At 41.5% G+C, this 24,583-nt stretch overlaps 1 protein-coding gene across 2 annotated transcripts; it reads right to left on the bottom strand.

Moving 5' to 3' along the window:
- Nucleotides 1–95: 95 nt before the first annotated feature.
- On the bottom strand, nt 96–23,349 carry LOC142856586 (uncharacterized). Of its 2 annotated transcripts, none has more exons than XM_075984216.1 (4): nt 23,179–23,349; nt 11,825–11,951; nt 11,383–11,443; nt 96–10,242 (listed from the first exon to the last, which is right to left on the bottom strand). In XM_075984216.1, exons 1-4 carry the CDS (start codon nt 23,179–23,181, stop codon nt 8,580–8,582), a joined length of 1,854 nt encoding a protein of 617 aa, XP_075840331.1. In that variant the 5' UTR covers nt 23,182–23,349; the 3' UTR covers nt 96–8,579. The 2 variants fall into 2 exon arrangements, with proteins under 2 accessions (XP_075840331.1, XP_075840330.1); XM_075984215.1 differs by lacking the exon at nt 23,179–23,349 and adding an exon at nt 12,571–12,892.
- Between the last annotated feature and the right edge of the window lie 1,234 nt (nt 23,350–24,583).

Here is a 24,583-nt window from a genome sequence, read left to right as displayed (position 1 = left end):
AATGGCAGTTCCAGGTAGGAGATTAACAAACGGCTACTTACCGCTGGTAAGAATCCAGCATCACACCAAAGCAATGATCCCACCAAAGACCAACGTGGAGAACAATGACTTTATTGAGATTTACTTACAGGAGTATGAATGAGGGGTTACTTACAGGCATATGGGTGACTCAAAGTCAGTTGCATCACCAAAAAGTACACCGAGGAAGGGTGACCACACCAAAAAATAAAATAAAATAAAAATATTCAACCCTATAGCTGCTCCCTACGCAATTTTCAGGCAGTCATAATATTTACAAAATTTTAATTAAGTACTTTGCTGCTTATTATCTTATGTTTCATTCATTTATTCATATGAATAAAGTTAGGGTTGAAAGGGAGACATTATAATACATGGGAAATAAAATGCAGAGGATAATTTGAGGATACTTTGAAAGCTGCTATCACAAACTGGAAAATCAAGGATAATTTCAAGACAGTTATGAAATATCAAAATTAAGTCAAGAGGTGGAGTCCCATAGACAACCCCCCTAATATTATAGGTATTGCTATTGTCCTTGGTTACCACACAGACTTGATGAGAAGACCCTATTACTGAAGACACCACTTACTGAGTAATGGAACATGCAGAAATCAAGTTTATTCTGACCTAGAGGCTTCATCCTATTGTTTGCTTCCATGGTGCTGAAGGGGCTGTGCCTACTACCAGAGGAGAAGACTCTGCAGGAAGCCTACCCAGCTGAGACCCGTCTGGTCTACAGTGATAACCAGTCTGACAAGATATGACCATGGCTATGGCATGAATGTTGTTGGAATAACCAACCACTTTTTGACTGGATTTAAGGCCAACTCCACACACTCTACAAGATGGAACTCGTGCCTGGTACCATTAATATGGAGAACTTTCTACTGTTATTCTGTTAAAAGGACATGGTGCTAAATCCAACTCTTCTGGGTATCTTAACACCCATAGATAAATTTCTCTCTCTCAACCTTTATCACGAGACTGGGTATTTTTTTGTTTGGTTTTTGTCCTTTGTTTTTTAGTAGATGGCAATTATCAGACTCACAGCTGGTCATCATACAGAGAAAAAGAGATTACGGAGGGCTAACCCCTAAATGCGACATGTAACTGTATCAAATCCCTTCTCTCAGGGGACCTGGGACCATTGCTGAAAGAGGGAGCAGAAAGATTGGAAGAGCCAGAGGCAGTGGATTATTAGAGTCACATGGTGTGCTCTCGACCTAACAGGACAGCTTCACATACTAACTGACAAACAGCTGTGATTGCATACAAGCTCTAGCCAGTCAAAAACCCAGGCATGGGAGGGGGAGGTGTTTAGAAAGCCCCACCCCTGAGTATCTATTGACAACTGATGACTGCTGGGAGGGGAAGCGTCAGTTTTCTTCAGGGAGAGGCTATTCATGCGACGGTGGATGGGCCTGCACCCGTGCACACACTGGCAGCATTGGGAAACTCTATAGGTTAAACATGGAAGAGAAGAAATGGAAATGGAGAGGGAAAAGTGGTGATGGGGATAGAAGAATTAGAAGGAAAGAAATGAAAATAGGTGGGCTTGATAAAAATGCATGCATAAAATTCTCAGTCAATAACAAAATAAAATGAACAGATGAAGAAAAAATAAATGAAGGGAATGTGAACAATGTAAAAGAGCAACATAACTAAACTAGTAATGAATTTTGCCCCCAAAAGGAAACGTATAGGACTTAATGAATTCACTACTGAATTCAACCAAGCTTCTTAAACTATTTCACTAAATATAAAGGGACTAAACACTAATTTATTCTTGGAAGGTAGTATTACCTTCATAGCAAAACCACGAAGGACTCAACAAAAAAAAAAAAACCTTGATGAAAACAGATCAAAACCAACCAAACAAAACCCTCAAAATTATACTTCCAAACAAATTCAACATATTAAAAATACCACAAACTACGATCAGGTTGATTTCATTCTTTTCATGTAAGTGTTTCCACAGATAGCAATTAGTAAATGTAACAGAGAACATAGACGTTCAAGGACTGAAATCCCCCATCACTACATGGAGAAGAGAACTCTGTCCTGAAAAAACTAGGAAAAGAAACACAGCTCACTGTAACAAGTTATACATGACAAAACTAGAGCCAAGATGATACCAAGCAGGAAAACTAAAATCATTCTACCAGCAATAACACAAAGGTGTCCACCTTCTCTATACTGTAATATCATCTCTTGAGTTCTCAGTCGGAAAAATAGGGGGAAAGAAAGGAAAGGGATCGAGTACAGGGCTGCAGTTCAGTGGCCCAGCACCTGCCTATCACACACGATCTCCTCAGTTCAGTCGTGAACATAAGGAAAGAAAAAGGAAGTGAAATAAGAGGTCAAATCTCTATTTGTAGTCAATATGATCATCTTTTAAAAAACTATTTTGCCTGTATGTATGTCTGTGTACCATGTGCATGTCTGGTGCCCAGAGACCAGAAAAGGGAGCTGGATCCCATGGAACTGGAGTCACAGATGTGAGCTGCAGAAACAAGCCTCAGGCCTCTAGAAGAGGAGCCGGTGCTCCCAACGGCTGAGCCATCTCTCCAGCCCCTGTGATCAGATTCTTAAAAGACCCAAGCAGCCACACCAAAAGACTCTACAGGCCTGGAGGGATGGCTCAGCCGTCAAAGGCTAGGCTCACAGCCAAAAGACTCTACATCTCATCACTACTTCAGCAAAGTAGCACAATAAAGTCAGTATAGAAAAATCAGTAGCCGTTTATACGACAATGAAAACAGTAATAAAACAATCAAGGAAAAAATGTTCCAAAAGCCTAGGAAGTAAGTTACAAGACAAAAAGTCAAATTTATCTATGAATAAACAAACTTAGTCAAGCCAGTGAAAGGAGTACACAATGACAACTTAAAAACACTTAAGAATTGACTTCTCTGAAAAATGGAAAACATCCCTATACTCACAGATCAGCACCATTATGAGAAAGTGTAATGTGTTCTGCAGACTCCACACAACCCCCCATCAAAACTCCAATGTCATTATTTACAGAAATAGAAAACACAATCCTGTAATTGTAAGAAAATCAAAACACCCCAAATAGTCAAAGTAACACTGAGCAAAAAGCAATGCTAGCTAGCGTTATCGCAATACTCAAATTATGCTAAAAAGCCATAGTAAAACAGTATAACATAGAACAATACAAGAGTACAGTGCCCAAACAACCACATAGCTGCAATCTTCTGATTTCAGCAAAGGCTTCCAAACCACGTATAGTGTAATAAATGGCCTCTTCAACAAGGAAAACAATCCTGTGTGTACAAGAATATCCCTAAGTGCCCCTAGCATTCTGTACAAACGCCAACTCAAACTGAACCAAAGACCTTAACATAAGGCCTAAAAAATGTGTAACTTATAGAGGAAAATCTAAAGAATACATGAAGCTGAGAGCACAGACAATGGTATTCTGAATCTAAGAATTTACAGGAAGAATGGCAAATAGGGAATAGCCACGACAGCCTTAGGATTACAGTGTTGACACCCAAGAACCAGAGGCAGGACAACTGCTGTAAATTAGATGCTAACCTGGTATATGCAGCAAATCCCAGGCCAGTCAGGCCTCCATAGCAAGAATGTTAAAGACAAACAAACAAAAAAAAACCAAAAAAACAAAACAAAACAAAAAACCCTCAATTTAATCACTGCATGAAGATACTTTTATCTTTTTACTTTTACACAGAAAAAAAGAGTCAACTGTCAGAGAAAGCTACATAATGGGGGGAACTATCCTTGGATACTCATTCATCTTTTAAGAGATTAATGTACAGAAAATACACACACACATTGCAAACCAACAAACAACTGCATCAATACACAGGGAATCAATCAGTTCTCAAACAATAAATCATGAAATATTCTCAAACAATAAATCATGAAATATTCTCAAACAATAAATCATGAAATCAGTTCTCAAACAATAAATCACATTCTCAAACAATAAATCATGAAATCAGTTCTCAAACAATAAATCATGAGTATTCTCAATACAATTAAGTTCATCTAGTGTGACCCAAACTAAAACAAGCTGGTGAGACTGCATGGCTGTTCCTAGAAATGTACGTTAACATATTCACTCTGAAAAACAGTGTTTCATCAAAAACTCAAAATCTTATGATCCTGGTTACTACTGTTTAGTATACAGCAAAAGGAATCAAAGGCAGATTATACTATGCATACTTGTATACAGGTTTATATACTCCTCCCCCAGTACTCAATTACAGAATCAGCCTAAGTGCCCATCAATAGATAAACTAAAAAATTTCAAATGTGGCATACATAAAATGTGGACTATAATAGGTCACTGAGAACTCAACAGGAAACTTGGCAGGAAAATGGATGGAACTGGAAATCACCACGTAAATGACGCTCAGCCCCCAAATGGTGCTCTCTGTATACAGAACAGAATCTAGAGTTAACAAATGAGAGAGATGAAATCCTAAGTGAGTCTGTTAGAGAGAACAGGCCCACTAGGGAGAAGGAAGGGAACAAGACAGTGATTATAGATAAAGTACATGGAAACCTGGGCCATGATGTCAGGACAAAACCTATAATTATGCCAACATACACACTAATTTTAAATCATTTTTAAAAAATTAAGTATAAAGAAAATGAAAATTTCCCCAACTTTAGGAAAAATATAAGTTGGCCCAAAAATGTTGGTGTAGACTAGTCTGAGGTTCGACGATCACCAGGGTGAAAGTAAAGTGCTTTTCTTGTATTTGTCACTTTGCCATGGGCTTCTCATAATGTAACCCTATGGGAGGAAACTCTAGGATATATGGATAACTGCATCCGCCATATTAAACATTAGTGTTTATAGAGAAACTAAGAAATGCAAAAACGATCCAAACACTAGTTCACCTCACTCAGCAAGGCCACATCTTCTGCCACTAAAGGCCATGTCACAAGTCTCCACCAATGAGAAATGCTCCTTAATGACTGACAGAAGGGCATTCTAGAAGGACATCTGTAAGTTGAAAAATCATCACACATTCTGAATTGTGGAAGTGCCTTCTACTCACTGATGGACTGACAAGCACATCTCGCAAATTGCATGACCCAGAACTCCAGTACTGCGGTCTTCTGGGTAACTACTGCTGTTGTGATTACAAGAGCAGAATTATATTTGCCCCTCACCGCACTCAAGATGAGGGATACCTAAGTGCAGAATCAATCCTTGTAAGACCCCCTAATTAAAACATCAGTCCTGTCCTGTCAGAAGTTCTAGCTTTTTACAGATGAGGAGCCACTCATGTGTCATGTATGGAGAGAGTTAGTAGAATTTATTGAACACAGTTTGGGGCAAGAAGGCAATAATACCAGTATATTCTTTAGTGAATGACTAGAGAAATTACAGCAAAAATAAAAGCAAAACTCACACAGGGAAATTTCATAATTACACACACACACACACACAAATAGTTCATAACATAAAACAAATCTAAGTGCAAGTTGACAACAGCTTGGCCTACAGAGAAAGTTCCAGGCTATCCAAGGCTACATATCATCATCAACTCCAAAAAACCCCCCAAGTTTCCACCATCCACTCAGTTCTTGGCACCAACACACCTTGGCTACTCTCAATTTTGGTCAGAACAGCTTCTTCTTACCATGGAGAGCTGTCAATGGAGAGATGCCTAACTAGGAACAGACTGAATATTTACCTCTAAATGAGACAGCTGTATTAACCCCCACCCAGGCTTAGGAAAAGCCAAAGAAGAAGCAACAATGCAAGAACTAAAGGGCGGGGAGGACTTCTGTGAAGTGCTGGGGCTTCTGATATGGTTACTAGGATCATGAACTCATAGCACCACGTGACTGCATGCACACAACCTATAAAATTAAGCAGTCCAAAATCCCAGGATAGATGGGGTAGGTTATCTTCAGGCCCCGCCCCTTACTGAGAAGTTGCCGGCAGTGAATAGCTGCTGGGGTGAGAAGAATCATTTGTGAGGACGTAACTACCGGAAGGTCACCCATCCTCCAGTGGATGGCCCCATACCCATGCATGTATGAGCAATACTAATAAGACCTAGTGGGTTAATTAAAAAGACATAAAGCTACGAGACGGGTATTAGGGAGAATATAGGGAGAGTTGGAAGGAGAAATAGAGGATACATATGATCATCTTTTATTGTATGCATGTATGAAATTCTCAAAAGTAAAAAATAAGCCAACTTGGAAAAGTGACCTGACCCATGATTACAATAAACTTACACCTACCTTCTGACTAGGAAAAACAAAACTAAACACACCCTTACATTTGCTATTCTAAAAGGATTTTGAAAATACTTCAAAGTTGAAAGAACATGTACTTAAAAGACAGTGAGAACACATCAGAGAGAAACATAAACACAAGAGATGAAATCAAATTGAAAGTAGTTTATGCCTGAGGAGGTGGCTGACTGGGTAAGACCACTTGCTGTGAGGACTCAAGTTTCATTCTCTATCAACAAAAAACTGGGATTGACTGAATGTGTCTGTACACCCAGCACCATGGGGAGTGAAGAGACAAGAAATGCTGGGTTTTCTTGGCTGTCTGTCTAGTTCCATGATCAATGAGACCTGTCTTGGAGGAATAACATAGCAATAGAGTAAGACACCCAAAATATTCCTTTGTGAACACCACCAGCACATAAACCATACCATCAACACATAAGCAATGCTTCCAAGTGTTTTTTTTCTTTTGTCATAAAAAATGAGAGTATAGACAAAATCAGGCAAATGAAACCAATAGGACTATTCCAATATTCACAAAGTGATATTTTAACCACCCATTAAACATGATTTATGCAGGAGCTTGAGGGAAGGCTCAGCAGTTAGAGTACTTACTGCTCTATCATGAAGATCACACACATCAATCATGTCAGATATCTGTTAATATCTGTCAGATGGCTCCAAAGGATATAACATTATCTTCTGGCCTCTACAAGCACATACCTACTCTCTTTTTCTTGCTTACACACACACATAGATACTAAAATGCTTTTTAAAGATATTTATGGACTGGCATATTTAATATATCAATTCATCAATAAATCCACACAATGAAGGAAGCACCTACCTTATTTGATACAAAAAGACATCACTCATTAAACTAATACATGATTGCTTTAAGAAACCTCATAAAATAATTTAATTAAAATGCACTTTCGATTTTTTTCATATGTAGGTCTTTCTGGTCTCCAGTTCATGGGTTTTAGTTGCCATTCCACAGTACACAATGCTCTGCCTAAGGCTTGCTTTGGAGAGCAAGATTTAGAAACGAGTCAAGAGATGAACTGTTAAACAGGAGTTAATGATTGCGAATGTGGAAGTGGATACCTTTCATTAAGTGTTCAAGAGTTAGGAGTTGGAAGATTACCAGTTTTAGGTAAACCTGGGATACACAGCAAAAGCTTTTCCTTGGGCGGGAAGAGGGGCTTGAGAAAAATTTAAATTTTATTTTTATGTGTACATGTGAACCTATGTCACATGTATGTGGGAAGAATTGGATCTCCAGGAACTGGAGTCACAAGCAGCTGTGAGTCTTGTGATCGGGTGCTGAAAACCAAATGTAGGTCCTTTGGAAAAGCAGCAAATGTTCTTAAAGGCTAAGCCATCCCTATCAGCCCCTGAAATTTTCCAGTAAATACAAAATACTGTACTGACAACATTCTTTTCAGTGTATGCATTTCCTGGAGCATGCTACAAGAAAAACAAAACAAAACAAAAAACCTATTATGTCCAGTCCTTCATAATACTGACATTTATCAGATTAAATATGAAAAGATTTCAAAGGACTTTTCCTATATTCACTACTGTTCTAGACTTTCAATGTTTTCAACAGCAAAGGTTTTCATCTGGTGTGTTTTGTTTCCATGTGTGCCAAATGAAACCTTGAACATCTCTTTCAAGCAAATCAACACTTCACATCAGGTTCTTTCCTTATCTCTTAGTTGAACCAAGTGGTGTTCATACCGGTTTTCCTTTGATAGGAATTCTCCCCATGTACATTCTTGTGAGTGCTATCGGGATGATAATGAAGAGTTCACAAATCCTATTTTGAAGGTTCCTCTACCGTAGGTTCTTTCATGTCTGTGAGAGAATGTGATGATAACTGAAGATTATCAAAGACTGCCTACATATGTGAAGGGTTTCTCTCCGTCATGACTCCTTCCACGTAGACAAGAAGAATGGGGAAGTGAAGGGCTTTTTTACAACACCACATATACAAGCAGAAAGTTTCTCGAGAGCTCTCATGTCTCCTCCATGATCTGGGACTGCAGAAGGCTCCACCACATCACTCGCAGTCACAGGCCTGTTTCCTTTCATGGACTTCCGGGAACTTTAAGCATTTGCATACTGAGTTTTTTTTAAAAAAAGTTTCTCTCCATTGTGGGACTTCATGTTTGTTTCAATGAAACAAAGCAAAAGGTTTTTCCACACTACTAGCACAAATCCAGCTTTTACTCCCAATGTGATTTTGTTTATTTCTTGGAAAGCTACCAAGCCAATTTTTTTTTTTTTTTGCTCATTCACTATTAAAAAATACTGGAATCCATGGTAGTGTGGAGTAATTCATGCCTATGTAAATGGTTCAAAGTGAAGAAGGGTTTCCCACAGTACTTACAATTATAAGGGTCATCATCAATGTGTATTTTTTCATGCACCTGAAGATGACTGTAATATGTGAAAGCTTGCCCACACTGTTTGCACACGTGGGGTTTCCCATCACTATGAGTCTTTTCATGTCTCTGAAGGGAGTAAGACCAAAGAAAGGTTTTCCCACACTGCTTACACTCGTAGGGCTTCTCGCCAGTGTGAATTCTTTCATGTGTTTTCAGTGACCTGGAGGAAGTGAAGCTTTTCCCACACTGCTTGCAAATATAAGAAACTGGGACACTGTGAAGTGCTTTATGTTTTTGAAACTGACTCCAGAGGACGAAGGCATTCCCACATTGCTCACACACGTAAGGCTTTTCATCCACGTGAGTTTGCTCATGTTCCAGAAGGTCGGTGGAAGTAGCGAAGGCAACCCCACACTGCTTGCATACAAAGGGTTTCTCCTCCGTGTGAATTTTCACATGTCTTTGAAGAGAAGCAGAACGAGGAAAAGTTTTCCCACAATGATTACACACATAGGGTTTCTCACCAGTGTGGGTTATTTTATGTCTCAACAGTGAATTCAGCCGAGTAAAGCTATAGCCACACTGGTCACATACATAAGGCCTCTCCCCAGTGTGAATTCTTTCATGTGTTCTCAGGGAACCAGAACACGTAAAGCTTTTTCCACATAGCTTGCAAGCATAGGGTTTCACACCACTGTGAATTATTTCATGTTTTCGTAACTGAATCCAACGCATGAAGGTGTTTCCGCACTGCTTACATTCATAAGGCGTTTCTCCAGTGTGGATTCGTTCATGTATTCGGAAAGAACGATAAGTAATGAAGGCTTTGCCACATGGTTTACATACATAAGGTTTCTCTCCAGTGTGAATTCTTGTATGAATCTGAAGAGAACTATAATGACGTAAGGTTTTCCCACAGTAATTGCACACAAAGAGGTCCCTAACAGAGTGAGTTCTTTTATGTGTTTTAAGGGAACGAGAGTGGGCAAAGGTTTTCCCACACTGCAGGCACACGTAGGGCTTCTCCCCAGTGTGGATTCTTTCATGTGTTTGTAGGTAGGTGGGAAAAGCAAAAGCTTTCCCACACTGCTTACATATATAGGATTTCTTGGCACGATGGCGTCGCTCATGCCTCCGAAAGTACCTTGAAGAACTGAAACCTTTCCCACATTGCTTACATTGGAAGGGCTTTTCTTCAGCTAAAGTCTTTTGAACATTTTGACCGTATCTATAGTCTTCATCACAGTTCTCACTTTTATACAGTCTCTCCAGGGTATAAGTACTTTCATGGTTCTCAAAGGGCAGGAGGGAACTGGAGGCGGCTCCGAACTCCATCGTGTTGTACAAATCCTTTCCGTAGTCCCGCTCTTCCCAGGATTCACGCTCTGGGTCAGGCTTAAGGAGCACACTTAGAGACAAATGGCCAATGACTACTCTTGCACACCCGCTGTTTTCACATATATGCACTCCTGGAAAGGGGTTCTGCTGTAGAATGCTCTGGGTAGTGAAGTCAAAGATTTCTGCACACTGATGATGATCGTCTTTATAGTCATAGAGTCCCTCCACCACTTGGCCACTGTAAGAGAGCAAACGTGTGTCACTGATATTTTATTAACTAGCTATCAGTAGACATGCTGGCTCTAGGCTGTCGGGGTTTTTGCTTGAATGCTTTCAGCAATTCTAAAGACAACGGTAACACAAACAGTGGTAGTCACAGGCGGTTGGATTATAGCATTTACATGTATAGCAAACATGTCTTTCGTTTTGTATTGTTTTTTTTCGAGACAGGGTTTCTCTGTGGCTTTGGAGCCTGTCCTGTAACTAGCTCTTGTAGACCAGGCTGGCCTCAAACTCACAGAGATTGCCTGCCTCTGCCTCCCGAGTGCTGGGATTAAAGGCGTGAGCCACCACCACCCGGCTTAGCAAACATGCTTTATGTCACACTAAAATACATATTTCAATTCTTGATGCCATCTTGGCACCTGAAGAGGCCTGCTCTAAATAGGATTTCTAAAGGGCAAATTACTTAGATCAGAGATGTGCACACGTGTATGAAGCAAACAGCGGCACAGTAACTCCCGGAAGAAAAACTACAACAGTCATTTGGGGAAGGTAACTCAGGTCCATGAAACAGTGCCATACTTCAAGCCAAACTGTGAAGAAAACTTGCTGCAAAGGCCACTGGAAACAGAATCCAAATGATACTGTACCCCTCATAGAGTTAAACTAATGAAAAATAAATAAAAGTGTATTCGTAAATTATTAACATATTCAGTTCTCAATACTGTACAATCTTGATGCACCATACAAATGAGCACAATCATGTTACATGAACTACTTGAAAGTCCACAAGGAGATTTTGATATTTAATCCAAGCCTAAAAAGATACCTGCTTTTTGTATCATATATATTGTACACAAAAGGTTTGTGGATGAATCAATATTTAAATGTTGATAATATTGCATGGTGCAAAGTTGATACATATGAAGGATGATAAAAATCACTTCAGGCAATCATGATGTTCCTGTTATTTCCAGTAGTGGAATCCTTATAATGTTTTCAGAATGTTCATGTTTAATGTGTCTCCAGTTTTGAAGAAAATTCCCAGAGAACAGTTGAGCTTGAAACTAGATCTACACATGTCTTTTACTACTTTACAAAGTGTGCAAGCACACAACTCTTGAGGAACATGGCTGCCTCTTGAGGTCCATATTACCTTAGTTTTCTCCAGGAATTTCGGTATATATTTTCAATGACATGGTGCCCCAAACTGCTTCCTAAAACACAAACCAAGTGAAATCATTGTAAATTATGACATCATAGTAAATATGTTAAGAGATTCTAGCAAAATTTACAGTAAAAAGTGATCTGTCTCATGGGGGCTGAAGATATGGCTCAGTGGTTAAGAGCACTGACTGCTCCTCCAGAGGTCCTGGGTTCAATTCCCAGCACCCACATGGCAACTCACAACTGTCTGTAACTCCAGTTTCAGTGAACCCGACACCCATGGTAAAATACCAATGTACATAAAATAGAATTCTTTTTTAAAAAATTAATCTATCTCATATATTCACTCAAAAGTTTCTTTACCACACTTAAACTCACGCAGAAGCACTTTTTCTTTGATTGACTAATTAAAGGAATGATGACATATTTACCTATCGAGGCCAAATTCCTCAAGGTTTCCTGCATCACATCTTTGTAGAGGTTCTTCTGGGATGGATTCAGCATAGCCCACTCCTCCAGGGAGAAGTTCACAGCCACATCCTCAAAGGTCATTGCCTCCTAAAAGAGCCCATGTACATTTCCACAAGGAAGCGTAAGTCTCATAATACTGTAGAGCTAATCTTACTTCCTAAGAAATTGGTCAGATTCAACGTTCTGTGTGCATTTAAGTTATATTGGTTATCACAATTCCATCTCCCGCACACTAAGAATCTCCCACACAGTGATTCTGTTGGCAGACTGGGGCTATCTGATAAAGCTACAATAGGACAGGCCCATCCTTGTTCAGATGGGTTGTGCTAAGTTCTCTTTGGCCATTGGTTCAACAGCTACAATGAATTCTGATTACCTAATGCCCCAAACCCAGTCAACACCAGCTGCCCCGAGACTGCATGTTCTTAGTAATGCGGAAGAAGACAACAGTACTTCTCCTGGTATCTGCAACTATTCAGTGGGACGCCTCCCACTTCCCAACTGTAAAGAATAAAGTCGCTTTCCCAATAGTCGATATCAATTACACACTACTTTTATCATATCTATTTTCTCTCAGAATTCTTGTAATGTTTTTAAGCTCATCAGACACAGCTTAGAACCCAATATATACAGAGAACACAGGGACTAGAGGACCAGCATTTATTTATTGCTAGTTCCTGACGAGAGACCCAGAGTGATGAGGTACCTCAAGCTCTTCGTGCAATGCCTTCTTAGCCATGATGCTCTGGATCCGGGAACTATAAGCCAAAGTAGTCTATCCTCCCCCAAGATTTCTTCTTAAGGAAGCTGGAGAGATGGCTCGGGGACCAGGAGCACTTGCTGTTCTTGTGAGGACCAAAATGCTGGCTAGTTTAGGTCAACTTGACACCAGTTAGAGTCATCTTGGAAGAAGTAACCTCAATTGAAAATTTGCCCCTAGGGTTGGGCATAATGGTACACATGTCTCATCCCAGCACTTGAGAGGCAGGGGCAAGCATATCTCTGTGAATTTGAAGCCAGCCTGGTCTACATAGTGAGTTCCAGGACAGTCGGGCTATATAGTGAGACCCTGTCTCAATAATAATAATAATAATAATAATAATAATAATAATAATAATAATAATGATACTGCCATCAGATTGGTTTGTGGACCAATCTGCAATATATTTAATTGACTGATAATTGATGTAGAAGGGTCCAGCTCACTGTGGATGGTACCACCCCTGGGTAGTTAATCCTGGATGCTATAAAAACAGCCAGCAGAATAAGCCACAGGGACCCAGATAGTTAGAGGCACTCCTCCATGGCCTCTGCATCAATTCCTGTTTCTAGGTTCCTGTTTATTTAAGTTCCTGCCCAAACTTCCCGCAGTGACGGGACTGTGGTGGAACTGTGAAATAATACCCCCTTGCCCAAATTGCTTTTGACTATAGTATTTTACCTAACCACATCACACGACTCACAAACCACCTGTAACTCCAGAGAACCTAATGCCCCCTTTGGCTTCTCTTGGTGGGACACACACAAGTAACAAAATAAATCTTGAAAATCAAAACATTTCTTCTTAGGAATTTTGTCACAGCAATTAGAGAAAAAACTTAAAGACAGGACTGCTTATGTGCAGCTGGCTGTACTAATACATTAACTGTACCATTTTTACTGGAGAATGTCAGTAGACAACGACACAAGAAGGATGTCACATGTTCAAGAAGCAGCTCTAACTAGCCACCATGTCACCCGTCAGAGACATGTACAAAATTCTGTTCTTTCTAGAACAAACTTTTAAGAAGTGTGATGGTTAATGTTAATTGTCACTTTATAAAATTTATAACCATATTGGACACAAGTCCCCGGCACACCTATGATTATCTAGATTACATTGCCTGATGTGGGAACAAACATCTTAAGTGTTAAGTTAGGCAGGGGGAACCTGAGCCGTATAAAATGAAGAAAGGAGCTAAGCTCCAATATCCATCCATCCGTCCGTCTGTCCGTCCATCCATCCACCCACCCATCCATCCAATTCTTCTTCCTGTTTGTGGGTCACCTGGGCAGTTGATTCGAGCTCCTGACATCCTGACCTCCCTGCCACGTAACTCAATCAATTCCTCCAGTTACTATTACCAGGGTATTTTATCACAGCAACCAGGAGAGACAAGAAAACTGGTACCCTATAATGGAGCTATTCACATGATGAACGTGACCATCTTAGGGAATGTTTTTGGGAGGAACAGGGAAAAACTTGGTATTTGGGTTAGAAAAGTCCTTGGATACCAAAAGCAGGGTTTAATGGGCAATGTTTGTGGATGTTTGAAAATCAACAATGCTGAGAGCACCTGTAGTTGATAAAAATATCAGTGTCACTAGAGGAAAACCTACTGGGGCACAGTGGAACAATAGGAAAGATGGCATCAGGGCAAAAGCAGAGGCTCCAGCCTGAGGTGGCAGTAAAACTGGGCACTGGCATCCACATGGTATGAGTTTTGAAGGAATGAAGAACGTAAGATAGGGAGGTCATATGGAACAGCTGAGGTCTGGGACCACATAGGAAACTCAATGTCCTGCAAAGTGGGCCTTAGAAGTCACTGTGTGGAGCTCTGAAGGTGAAGTCTAAGTGACATTGGAGACCACAGAATACTGGAAATGCCAGGACCTCGACACCAGCTGCCTGCCAAGGACAGCTATAGGCACAGAGAGAAGCCAGTGTGAGACACAGACTACACATATTGCAGGTGGCAGCTCTGGGGTGGTGGGGGCTACGTAACCTTTGGAATGTAAACGATTTCACCAGATTTAGCTGTCAGGCACAGGGATGTAGGATTTGGTGTTTGCCTTGCTGGACTTGCATCTTGCTTTGGTCCAATCATAACTTGACCCAATTCTTCCATTTTACAATAGGATTGCTTGCTCTGTATCATTATAATTTAGAATTATGTAGAGCTGCAGAGACTGCTCAGCAGTTAAGAGCACTGACTGCTCTTTCAGGGGGACCCAATTCAATTCTCAGCACCCATATGGCAGCTCACAACTATAACTTCAAGTTCCAGAGGGATATGATACCTTCACACAGACATACATGCAGGTAAAATATTGCTGCACACAAAAGAAAAACAAATAAGTAAATAAATAAATGTATATATTGGATGTATGTAACTTGTTTTCCATTTTATAAAAGCTCACAGTTAAGATACTTTGGAATCTCAATTTATTTAAATATGCTTAATGACTATGGGCAGTTTGGGTGTTGGGATAAACGCATATCACATTATAACATGGTCAGCAGTCTATGGAGATAAAGAGTGGAAGGTTATGGCTTAAAAGTGGCAATAAGTCTGAGTGTCAAGTTGACAAGGGCTAGGTTAATACTCATTATCCACTTGACAGACTGTAGAATCGCCCAAGAGACCCAGGCTCCCGTGAGGGGTATCTAGACTGAGGTTAGCCTTTGAGGATGTTTCTGAGAGATTATGTTGATTACATTAATCAGTGTAGGCACATCCACCTTGGTGGTGAGTAGGAGCCTTCCGTGGGTAGAGGATTCCGGACCATATAAAGTGAAGATAGTGACCCGAGAATCCGCATTTACCCATCATTTTGTGTTTCCTAACTGGATGACATGCGCGTCTACTTCACCTGCTTGTTGCCCTGATTTCCCCACCACAGCAGACTGTACTGTAATCTGTGAACCGAATGAGCCCTTCCCCCTTAGCTTGCCTGTCAGATTCTTATTTAATCACAGCTATAGGAAAAATAACTAATGAATATAATACATCTATTTTATCAAAGCAGTTGAAATCAATGTCCAACAGTTATTTATTATTTAAGTAAGGAAATAAAAGTTTGCCTAAAATGAACAAAAGACTGAAGCAACAATGACCATGGCACTAAGCTATGGCCACAAATGAACTGCATGAAGGAAATCAGCCTTTACCCAGCAATCTTGAAACACAAGAACTGATTATTGAGTAGAGATGGCAGACCAGATCTGTACACATAAGGCAAAGACAAACCAGCACCAGCTTGGGAACATGCACTATATTTCCCTCCACTCCATGGACAATAATCAAATATCCAGTCGTAGTCAGCCTGACTAAAATAATGGGCAACAATAGTTCCAGCGGGCTGGAGAGATGGCTTAGAGGTTAAGAGCACTGGTTGCTCTTCCAGAGGTCCTGAGTTCAATTCCCAACAACCATAAGGTGGCTCCCAACCATCTGTAATGAGATCTGGCGCCCTCTTCAGGTGTGTAGGCATACATGCAGGCAGAACACTATATGCATAATAAATAAATACATCTTTAAAAAAATAATAAGCCCAGCACTTCGGAAACCAAAGCAGGAGATTTAGGGTTCATGGGTACTCTGGGTTATATATGCCACAAATAAGTCTGAAGAAAAATTGCTGGGACACCCCCTCCCCAAAAAAAACCCAAAACAACAAAAAAAAACAACTAACAACATAGTAAGTAGGTCGGCAAAATAGGTGGGTCAGTGGGTAAAGATGCCTTCAACAAGTCTGACGACCTGAGTTTGACCCCAGCACGAACCCGCACGCTAGAAGTAGAGAACTGAAGCTGTTTTCTGACTTCCCCACTTCACAGCACGTAACACACACAACACAAAACAACAACAAAACAAGTGACAAAGTCTGTCTGAGCTCAGCAACGAGCAAAGCCTTCTAGCTGAACCATGCATTTGTCCCATTATGTCATCCGGGGAATTGAGCACTAACTCCTGCTTAACAGGTCACTTAGTTTTGTCCCTATGTCTTATGAGACTGAAGAAAAACAAAAACAAAAACAAAGAACCCAGTAGGGAGAAGAGAAATGGACACAAATGTTAAACATATTTTAAAACAGATATAAGTGGGGGATGTATATATTTTCTTGGTGTTTTAAATGACATGTATGTATGTATTATGTAATGTCTGGCAAGGGGCAGAGAGGCGGAGAGAGGGAGGAGGGCGAGGAGAGGGACCTCCAGTACCATGTACACCTGTGGAGCTGAAAGAATAACTTCCGGGAGTTGGTTCTCTCCTTCCACCAGTAGGTCTCAGGGATGTAATTAATTAAGGTGGTCAAGCTTGGTGGAAAATACCTTTACTCACCAAGTCAATTCATAGGCCCTGGGCTGTGTTTTTAGTAGGATGTGGAATAGAAATGTAAAATGCTTTTAGTGAGGAAGAATTTTAAATTGTGAATGTTGTATTGGGTTGTTATATATGTGTGTGTGTGTGTGTGTATTGTAATATGGTTATTTGTATTTATATATACATATATGTGTGTGTATGTTTGTATGTGTATAATGAGAAAGTTGAGAAATTATTGGGGCCTGGGAGAGAAAGCATGAGGAAAAAACTAGGCCATTCAAGGTCTGGTTTGCCATTTCTGCTTATGAGGTCACGAAAAACCAGGCAGCAATGACAAAGCCAAAATTGCTTACAGGAACATCACATGTTTTCCTTAAGACATCTTATCAAAGAAACAAACCCCCTCGTAAGCCCCTCCTCTTCTTTACAACTTTGTTTAGAAAATAAAATTTTTTATACTCTTAACCTTGTTCTAAACTATACTCTTTGAGGAATGCTTAAGAAATGGTGAAGGGGTGGGGGCTGGAGAAATGGCTCAGTGGTTAAGAGCATTGCCTGCTCTTCCAAAGGTCCTGAGTTCAATTCCCAGCAACCACATGGTGGATCACAACCATCTGTAATGAGGCCTGGTGCCCTCTTCTGGCCTGCAGACGTACACACAGACAGAATATTGTATGCATAATAAATAAACAAATATTTTAAAAAAATGGTGGAGGGGGCATGGAGAGGTGGCTAAGAGGTTAAGAAGACTGGCTACTCTCCCAGAGGAAGGGTGTGATTCCCACTACTTCCACAGTGGTAACAACTGTCTAACTCCAGTTCTAGGGGATCCAAAGCCCTTTCTGAACTCTGTGGACAGCGCACACATGTGGTACACATACATATATGCCAGAGATGCACTCATAGATACGTTAAATTTAATTTTTTAAAAAAAGTTGGTGAATGCTGTATATCTTCATAATACTTGGAAATATAACTTGAAAGTTACCAAGATTTCATATATATATATGATATATATATATATATATCATATATATATAAAATCACTTACCTGAGACTCGCCTTTGAGAAGCCCATGTCCAGTCTCTTCCCCTGAACTTCTCTCTAATAATCTGTGCTATTATCTAAGTTTTAAAATATCTCCAATTTGCCTTTATATTGGTTTGCTCCAAAATATATCTAATAGATTGATGTTTAATTGCCTTTTCACAAGAAACCAGTAGCCTCCAGCAGATAGCTAAGCTTACTCTATAAAAGTTTTTTAAAAAATTATATTTTACTAAAAAGTAAAAGTAGCACAGCTTCCACTTTTCAGATAAATTCAATTTTTTAAGATTTATTTATGTTATGTATGATTGCTCTCTCTGCATGTACATCTTTATTCCAGAAGAGGGCATCGGATCCCATTATAGATGGCTATGTGCCTCCATGTGGTTGTTGGGAATTGAACTCAGGACCTCTGGAAGAGCAGCCAGTGCTCTTAACTGCTGAGCCATCTCTCCAGCCCTTTCAGGAAAACTCTACCATATAATTGCACCATTAGCATATGACCACTTGCATGCGTGCTCTCTCTCCTCCATGGGACAAACAAAATCAGAAGTTTTTTTTTTTCAAGTTTCTTGCCACTGCCAGTGTAGAAGTATAAAAATAAAAATGTCATTTGAGAACCAATGTGTTACTGCCTCCTTGGAGAGCAGGGGGAGAGTCTGTGTTTTCGAGATTTAAGCTTTACAATACGGTTATCACCTGGCTACCCACCAGAACTTGAGGGTAAGACCCTATTGCTGAAGATACCTCATACTTGAGCCACAAGAAATGGAGAAATCAACTTGGTACTCATATGCCGATGGTCTTAGCCAGCTGTGAACTCTCTGATATAATGACTTGCTTGGCACGTGCCCACTGGTGCAAGGGTGGCATCAATGTCATGGTACCAACCAACCACTTTCTGATTGGATTCACAGCCTGCTCCACGAGATGGAACCCACGGCTGGTTCTATACACTGGACCCAAAACTCACAGCTGGCTAGGACACAGGCCTTAGGGGAGAATGTAATGCAACACTCTGCTAAATGGACATAATGTCAAACTGCTTTCCAAATATATATAATATATAATAATATATAATATATATTATATTATATATAATATAGCAATAATTAGTGCAGCTTTCAATGCTAATCAAAGAAGCCTGCTTCTCACTGAAGTTAGTACAGAGACCCACAATTACTCAAAATGCAAAGATAAGTGACTGTGGAAAGCTTAGCTTTCCACAAATGAGACATCTACATCACATCTTGCTCCCCACAAACCTCACTATGGGAGAGGGGGAAGGAAACACGTAGGAGTCAAAGGTCAGGGAGGACTACTGGGAATCATTCTGTCCAGACACGACAAGGCTGCTGCTCCCATGAACTCAGAGCAGCTGTGGTTGCTTGCTTGCGTAAGAATGGCACAAGATTAAACTAGTAGAAATTTCAGAATAAATGGGGAGGGGCTAACAGAGGCACTACTGGCAGTTAAGGGCTGATGGAGGAGAGAGAATCAGTTTTCTTAAGAGATGTTGTTCCTGCTAGGTTGTTGGTACATCCAGTGGATGGCCTCACACCCCCAAACATACTGGAAACACTAATTAAATGCAGTGGATTAAAGAGGACATGAAGCTGGGAGACAGGTATAGTGCGGTAGGTCCGGAAGGAGACTGGGAGGGGAAATCGTGGGATGGATATAATCCAAATACACTGAATACATGTGATGCACTTTCAAAGAATGTAAGTATTCAAATTTTCTATGTTGCTGACATTTAAAGTCATATCTATAAAAGCACAGATTTTGGAAGCACCATTTAATGATAGGAAAAGATATGCAAGGGCTTAAGAATTAGCTGAGCTGTTAAGAGTCCTTCATTTTCTTCCAGAGGACTCTACTCTGGTTCCCAATACCCAAGTTTGGCAGCTCACAACCACCTGTAACTTCAGCTCCAGAGAATATGACGCCCCCTTCTGGCCATCTTGAGTATCTAGACATGCTTAGTAGACATTCTCACACACACACACACTAAATAGATAGATAAAAATAAAACAAAAAATAAATAAAATAAAAAAAACAAAAAAGTTTAGCTTACGACTGACAAATGACAAATCTAAATGAATGCTATAACATTTTATATTTAAATCTGTGAATGGCTATATGAGTATATTTCCTGTCTACACATGCTTACATTTCTATATTACATGTATGAAAACAAATTGGCTCATAATAAGTGTTCACATAAATTAAGACAGAGGCTAGAGTGATGGCTCAGCAGTTAAGAACACAGGATGCTCTTCCACAGAACCTAGGTTTGATTCCTAGCACCCATGCGGCAGCTCACAACTCCCTATAACTCCTGTTCCAGGGGAGTCGACATCCTCACACAGACAAACATGCTGGCAAAGCACCAATGCACATAAAACAAAATAAATAAATTATAACAAAAGAAATTAGACAGTTCACTTAGCCCAAATATTTCCTAGTTCATGGCGTGACTAAAAAATTTCAAACTCAACATCCTGACTCTGGTAATCATGACAGACGAAGCTTGGCCAAACAGTCCCAATATGCCAATAAGAGACACAGTAACGAGAGTCAAAGAACAACAGTTCTATAAATCAATCTGGCTCTGTCAGGGAGAACAAATCAATGGGCTTGATGATTCCAGATCTGGCATCTGGCTTGTACTTCTATTTAAAAAAAAAATGTAATAACTAAAAAAGAGAAAGGTTTAAGATGGAAGGCAAGCTGTACAGAGAGTCCTGGCCAGGGTGGTTATCGGTCTGTTCTGTTCTCCAGCCGATCATTATCTCAGGTCTTTTTCTGTAAGGTGGCCAAAAGGTTCCCATGAGGTTCTCTGGAGCAGACGGAGAGGCAAGAGCAGGGCCTGAGCTCTAAAGAGATGAGTGTGGACCTGCCTGGGAAAGGTGATCTCACAGTTTTCTGGGGATGGAACTGGTTTCAAAGCAGGAGCCAGACTACAGACTCTCCGATTACCAGGCAGGAGAGGCAGGGGAGTCTGTGGGCCAGTGAACTGGGGGGGGGGGGGGGGGGGGCAGGATGTGTGACCACTAATACCCACTTTGATGTAAGCTCACTTCTCCCGGTGAGAAATTCTGGCAAATTTGTGAGCAAGTAACTTGGACAATGTCTTAGTAAGGTGGATGTCAGTATCTGTGAGAGGGGAAGGTTGTTCAGCAGCCAAGATGAGTGGGGTGGGTGGGCCGGAGTCCAGGCTCATTGGCATTCTTGGGCCCCAGTCTTCCCTCTGGCCTAAGTGACTAATGAATGTATGTTCTAGGTGCTGCCAGAAGCCGGTAAACGGTTGAGACAAAGCAGCCAGCACATATAAAGAAAACTGAGAGCTCTAATTGGAACTGACTGTGCCACCTTCTACCACCACACCAGGCTCTAGAGCCTTCTGTGAACGTCTGATACACTTGCTCACTTCTGTCTCCTTTAGAGTTAGAAAAGCTCTGTTTCCGGAAACCACGGGGAACTCTGCAGACCTAACACGTAGGGCTTTCTCCTAATGCAATACTGCATTCACTTACTGTAAGGCCTACCTCTACCAAGACTCTGCCTTGTAAAATAATGTGTGGACATGAGAAAAGTGGCTCGGAAGGTAAAGGCAGGAGGAGCTCAATCCTGGGAACCCACGTAAAGGAGAGAAAGTATCTCATGAAGTTGTTCTCTGACCTCCAAAATGCAAGAAGTCATAACATGCAGGAAAACACACCACACACACACACACACACCCTATGCATTATTATAGTGCATACAATAGTGATACATAAATACAATTTAAAACCAGAAAGCAACGTCTAGAAACACCTGAGGGCACTAGCAATTATGACAGAGCCCCATGTCATCCACGTATGTGGATCTCCCTTTCCAACGAGTTTGGGAATGTCAGAAGAAGGTACAAATTCATGGTTTATTGCTAGCACTATGATTCCCTGACTTACGGGTACAGGTCATGGAATTTAGAGGAAGCATCCCTTGGATCTATGAGACTTAGAGGAGAAGCAGGAGAGACAGCGAGGAAGACACAGCAGACTGATCACTGATACTCTATACCATAGGGACGATCTGCTTTCCTACAGAGTCAAGCCAAGGGTGACTCCATTTTATTAAGCAACAACCCCGACCAAAGTGACTCCAATTTGAAGTTATAAGAACCCCTCCCCCAAAAGGAAGGCAGCACAGTAAATAAACAGGATCTGGTGCCAGGAGGGACAAACTGACAACATCAACGATGACACTTGAAAATATACCAAACCATATTAGACACAACACACAAATCCGCTTATCAGCCATACCCGCACGAAACCCCCTGACCCGGAACCACAGAAGTTACAACCCAACACAAAGTACGGCAAGGCAACCGTCAGGAGCCAGTCCTTGGCCTCCAATTCCAGTGCGGTTTCTCCTGTTCAGGTCACTCGGCCAACTTAAATTGACTTACTCATGCCCACTGCATATACATTTGACATCTGTGCCCGCGCTGCTAGGACATCACTTTTGGTCCCCTATAGACTTTTCTTTGCATCTGTCTCTGCTCAAAGCCTCGTACTTCAGAACAGACTCTCAACTTCACCACTCCAACTCTTAGCCATTCTGTGACCGGCACATTTGTGTATCTTTGTGTGAAATGATCATCTTATCTGCCAGTTAATGTCAGTAATTAGACTGTTATATAAGAACCCGTGATTGCCAGTGGCTGGTTACCAAGCAAAATCGGGCATACTCGGCTAATTGTTAACAACGAAACAGACATAATTTGTGAACTTATTTTTTTATCCGATAAATTCTGGCACTGGAAACACATCAACTTGTCCCTCAGGACCCAAGGTCACCACACCCTGCCCCCCCCAACACATACACTCACACGCACGAACCCCAGAGTCCCGAGTGTCACCGCGACACTGCTGCCACCGCCCAGGCTGCGGAGTCGCGAGGCTGTGGGTGCTCAGATGCCTACAGAGGCCGCAGCACCGAGCGCTCAGCGAGGGACAGGACCGCGACTCTGCCTGCTGACCCGGCTCCACCCAGCGGGACCCGGGCAGCGCGGCCCAGCGGAGCCCGATGAGTCGCAGACGCAGACTCAGCTGCCCGGGGAGGCCGCGTCCCCACTGTCGCCTCCGCTTGCAACAACCTCCTCCCCACACCCGGGACGCCCGGCCACACGCACCATTTTCGGTCACTGGGGGGTCCTCGTGTTGTCCAGCGGCTCCTGTAATCAGGGGATGAGACGCAAACACTGGGGGCACAACCTGCGGGTCTCTCTCCAGAGAAGACACAAACGCCTAAAATGGCTGGACGGGAAGTGGCATCCCCGTTGCTGTACCCGCCCTCTCCCAACATCTGAAAGCCTCATTGGATGGTTTATGCAGCTAAGCAACTTTTCTTATTGGCCAGTGAGTCACATGCCCATCTCCTAATGCTTAAATGACAGAAAAAACATCCTCTAGCGTGTACTGTGGCGCCAAATCTCAAATCCCAGCATAAGCTTTTCTGGGGTACCATCCGGCTGTGAGATTCCCAAATTCCCTAGCTTTACATGTGAAAGGGGTGAAACGCTATATTTTACATGGAATTAAAAATAGATAGAAGCCTATTTAACAAAGCAAAGATGTCAGCTAAATTTTATTTGCATGTGAGAAAAAAGCCATAACAAAGAATAAATCCAATGTGAGTTATTTCTATTTGGCTCGGCCTCTAGCGTTCCCTCTCCCTTTGCGGTCGATGTTTGTCACCAGTGGCTGGCAGTTTACACGTTCTGTTTACCTCTTTGAAAATCTCTCTTGCACCCACGCACCTCACATAGTCATTTCTATAGCAAAACATTTTGGGAATGAAGCGACACCGAATCATTAGAAACATATCAAGGATTCTTCAGAATTACAAGGGTTGGACAGGTCCCAACGAAGTTGCACGGCACTAAACACAAACTTGGAAAATACCACGCAGGTGACTTCCAGGGCAACTATTCCTGCTCCCAGGACCACCAGCCTGACTGCAGGGAACTAAGCTCACAAAGAACGAGTAAAAGATAGAAAGGAAGCCTTGATGAGAGGAGAAGATTAAATTTGAAAGGCGACTCTGGTGGCAAAGGCTTTGTAGCAGGCTAGTGACGAGCAATGAGCAGACACAAGATTCTGCGTGCGACAGCTGAAGCGTTCAGGCTGGGAGCAAGATCCGGAGAGCCCCAGACGAAGGTATTTTAAGTGACCTTTTAGAAAGACGGGAGCAGAGAAAGGAAAGCTGAGAGGCTTGAGGCTGCAGTCAGCAAGCTGACTAAATGGCATCTTAAGAATTAAAAAATATATATTGCTTGTCGGTGTGCCTGCCACACGTATACAGGTGCCGAAAGAGGCCAGAAGAGGGCACTGTATCCCCGGAGATGGAGTTACAAGCCTCTGACTGTGGGTACCGGTACAGAATTTGGGTTCTTTGCAAAAAACAGTACTGCACTCTAAACCACAAGAGAGACAGTTCTCCAGCTCCCTACATTCATACTTCAGAACCAATCCAGCTCTCTCTCCTTCGCATTTATAAGAGTCTTATTTAATATCTACTGTCAAATTAGCAGGCCG

Source organism: Microtus pennsylvanicus, chromosome 8, assembly GCF_037038515.1.
Source record: "Microtus pennsylvanicus isolate mMicPen1 chromosome 8, mMicPen1.hap1, whole genome shotgun sequence".
Classification (NCBI taxonomy): Eukaryota; Metazoa; Chordata; class Mammalia; order Rodentia; family Cricetidae; genus Microtus; species Microtus pennsylvanicus.
The sequence above is the reverse complement of the archived record's forward strand: the minus strand, read 5'-3'. Positions and strand labels throughout refer to the sequence as shown.

What these genes read in the sequence shown, in the direction of transcription:
- LOC142856586 (XM_075984215.1), bottom strand. Translation starts at nt 12,603, where the DNA reads ATGGCTAAGAAGGCATTGCACGAAGAGCTTGAG. An exon ending in CATTGCACGAAGAGCTTGAG is followed by an intron (nt 11,952 to 12,570) that starts GTACCTCATCAC and finishes GGGCTCTTTTAG; the next exon opens with GAGGCAATGACCTTTGAGGA. An exon ending in AATTCCTGGAGAAAACTAAG is followed by an intron (nt 10,243 to 11,382) that starts GTAATATGGACC and finishes GCTCTCTTACAG; the next exon opens with TGGCCAAGTGGTGGAGGGAC.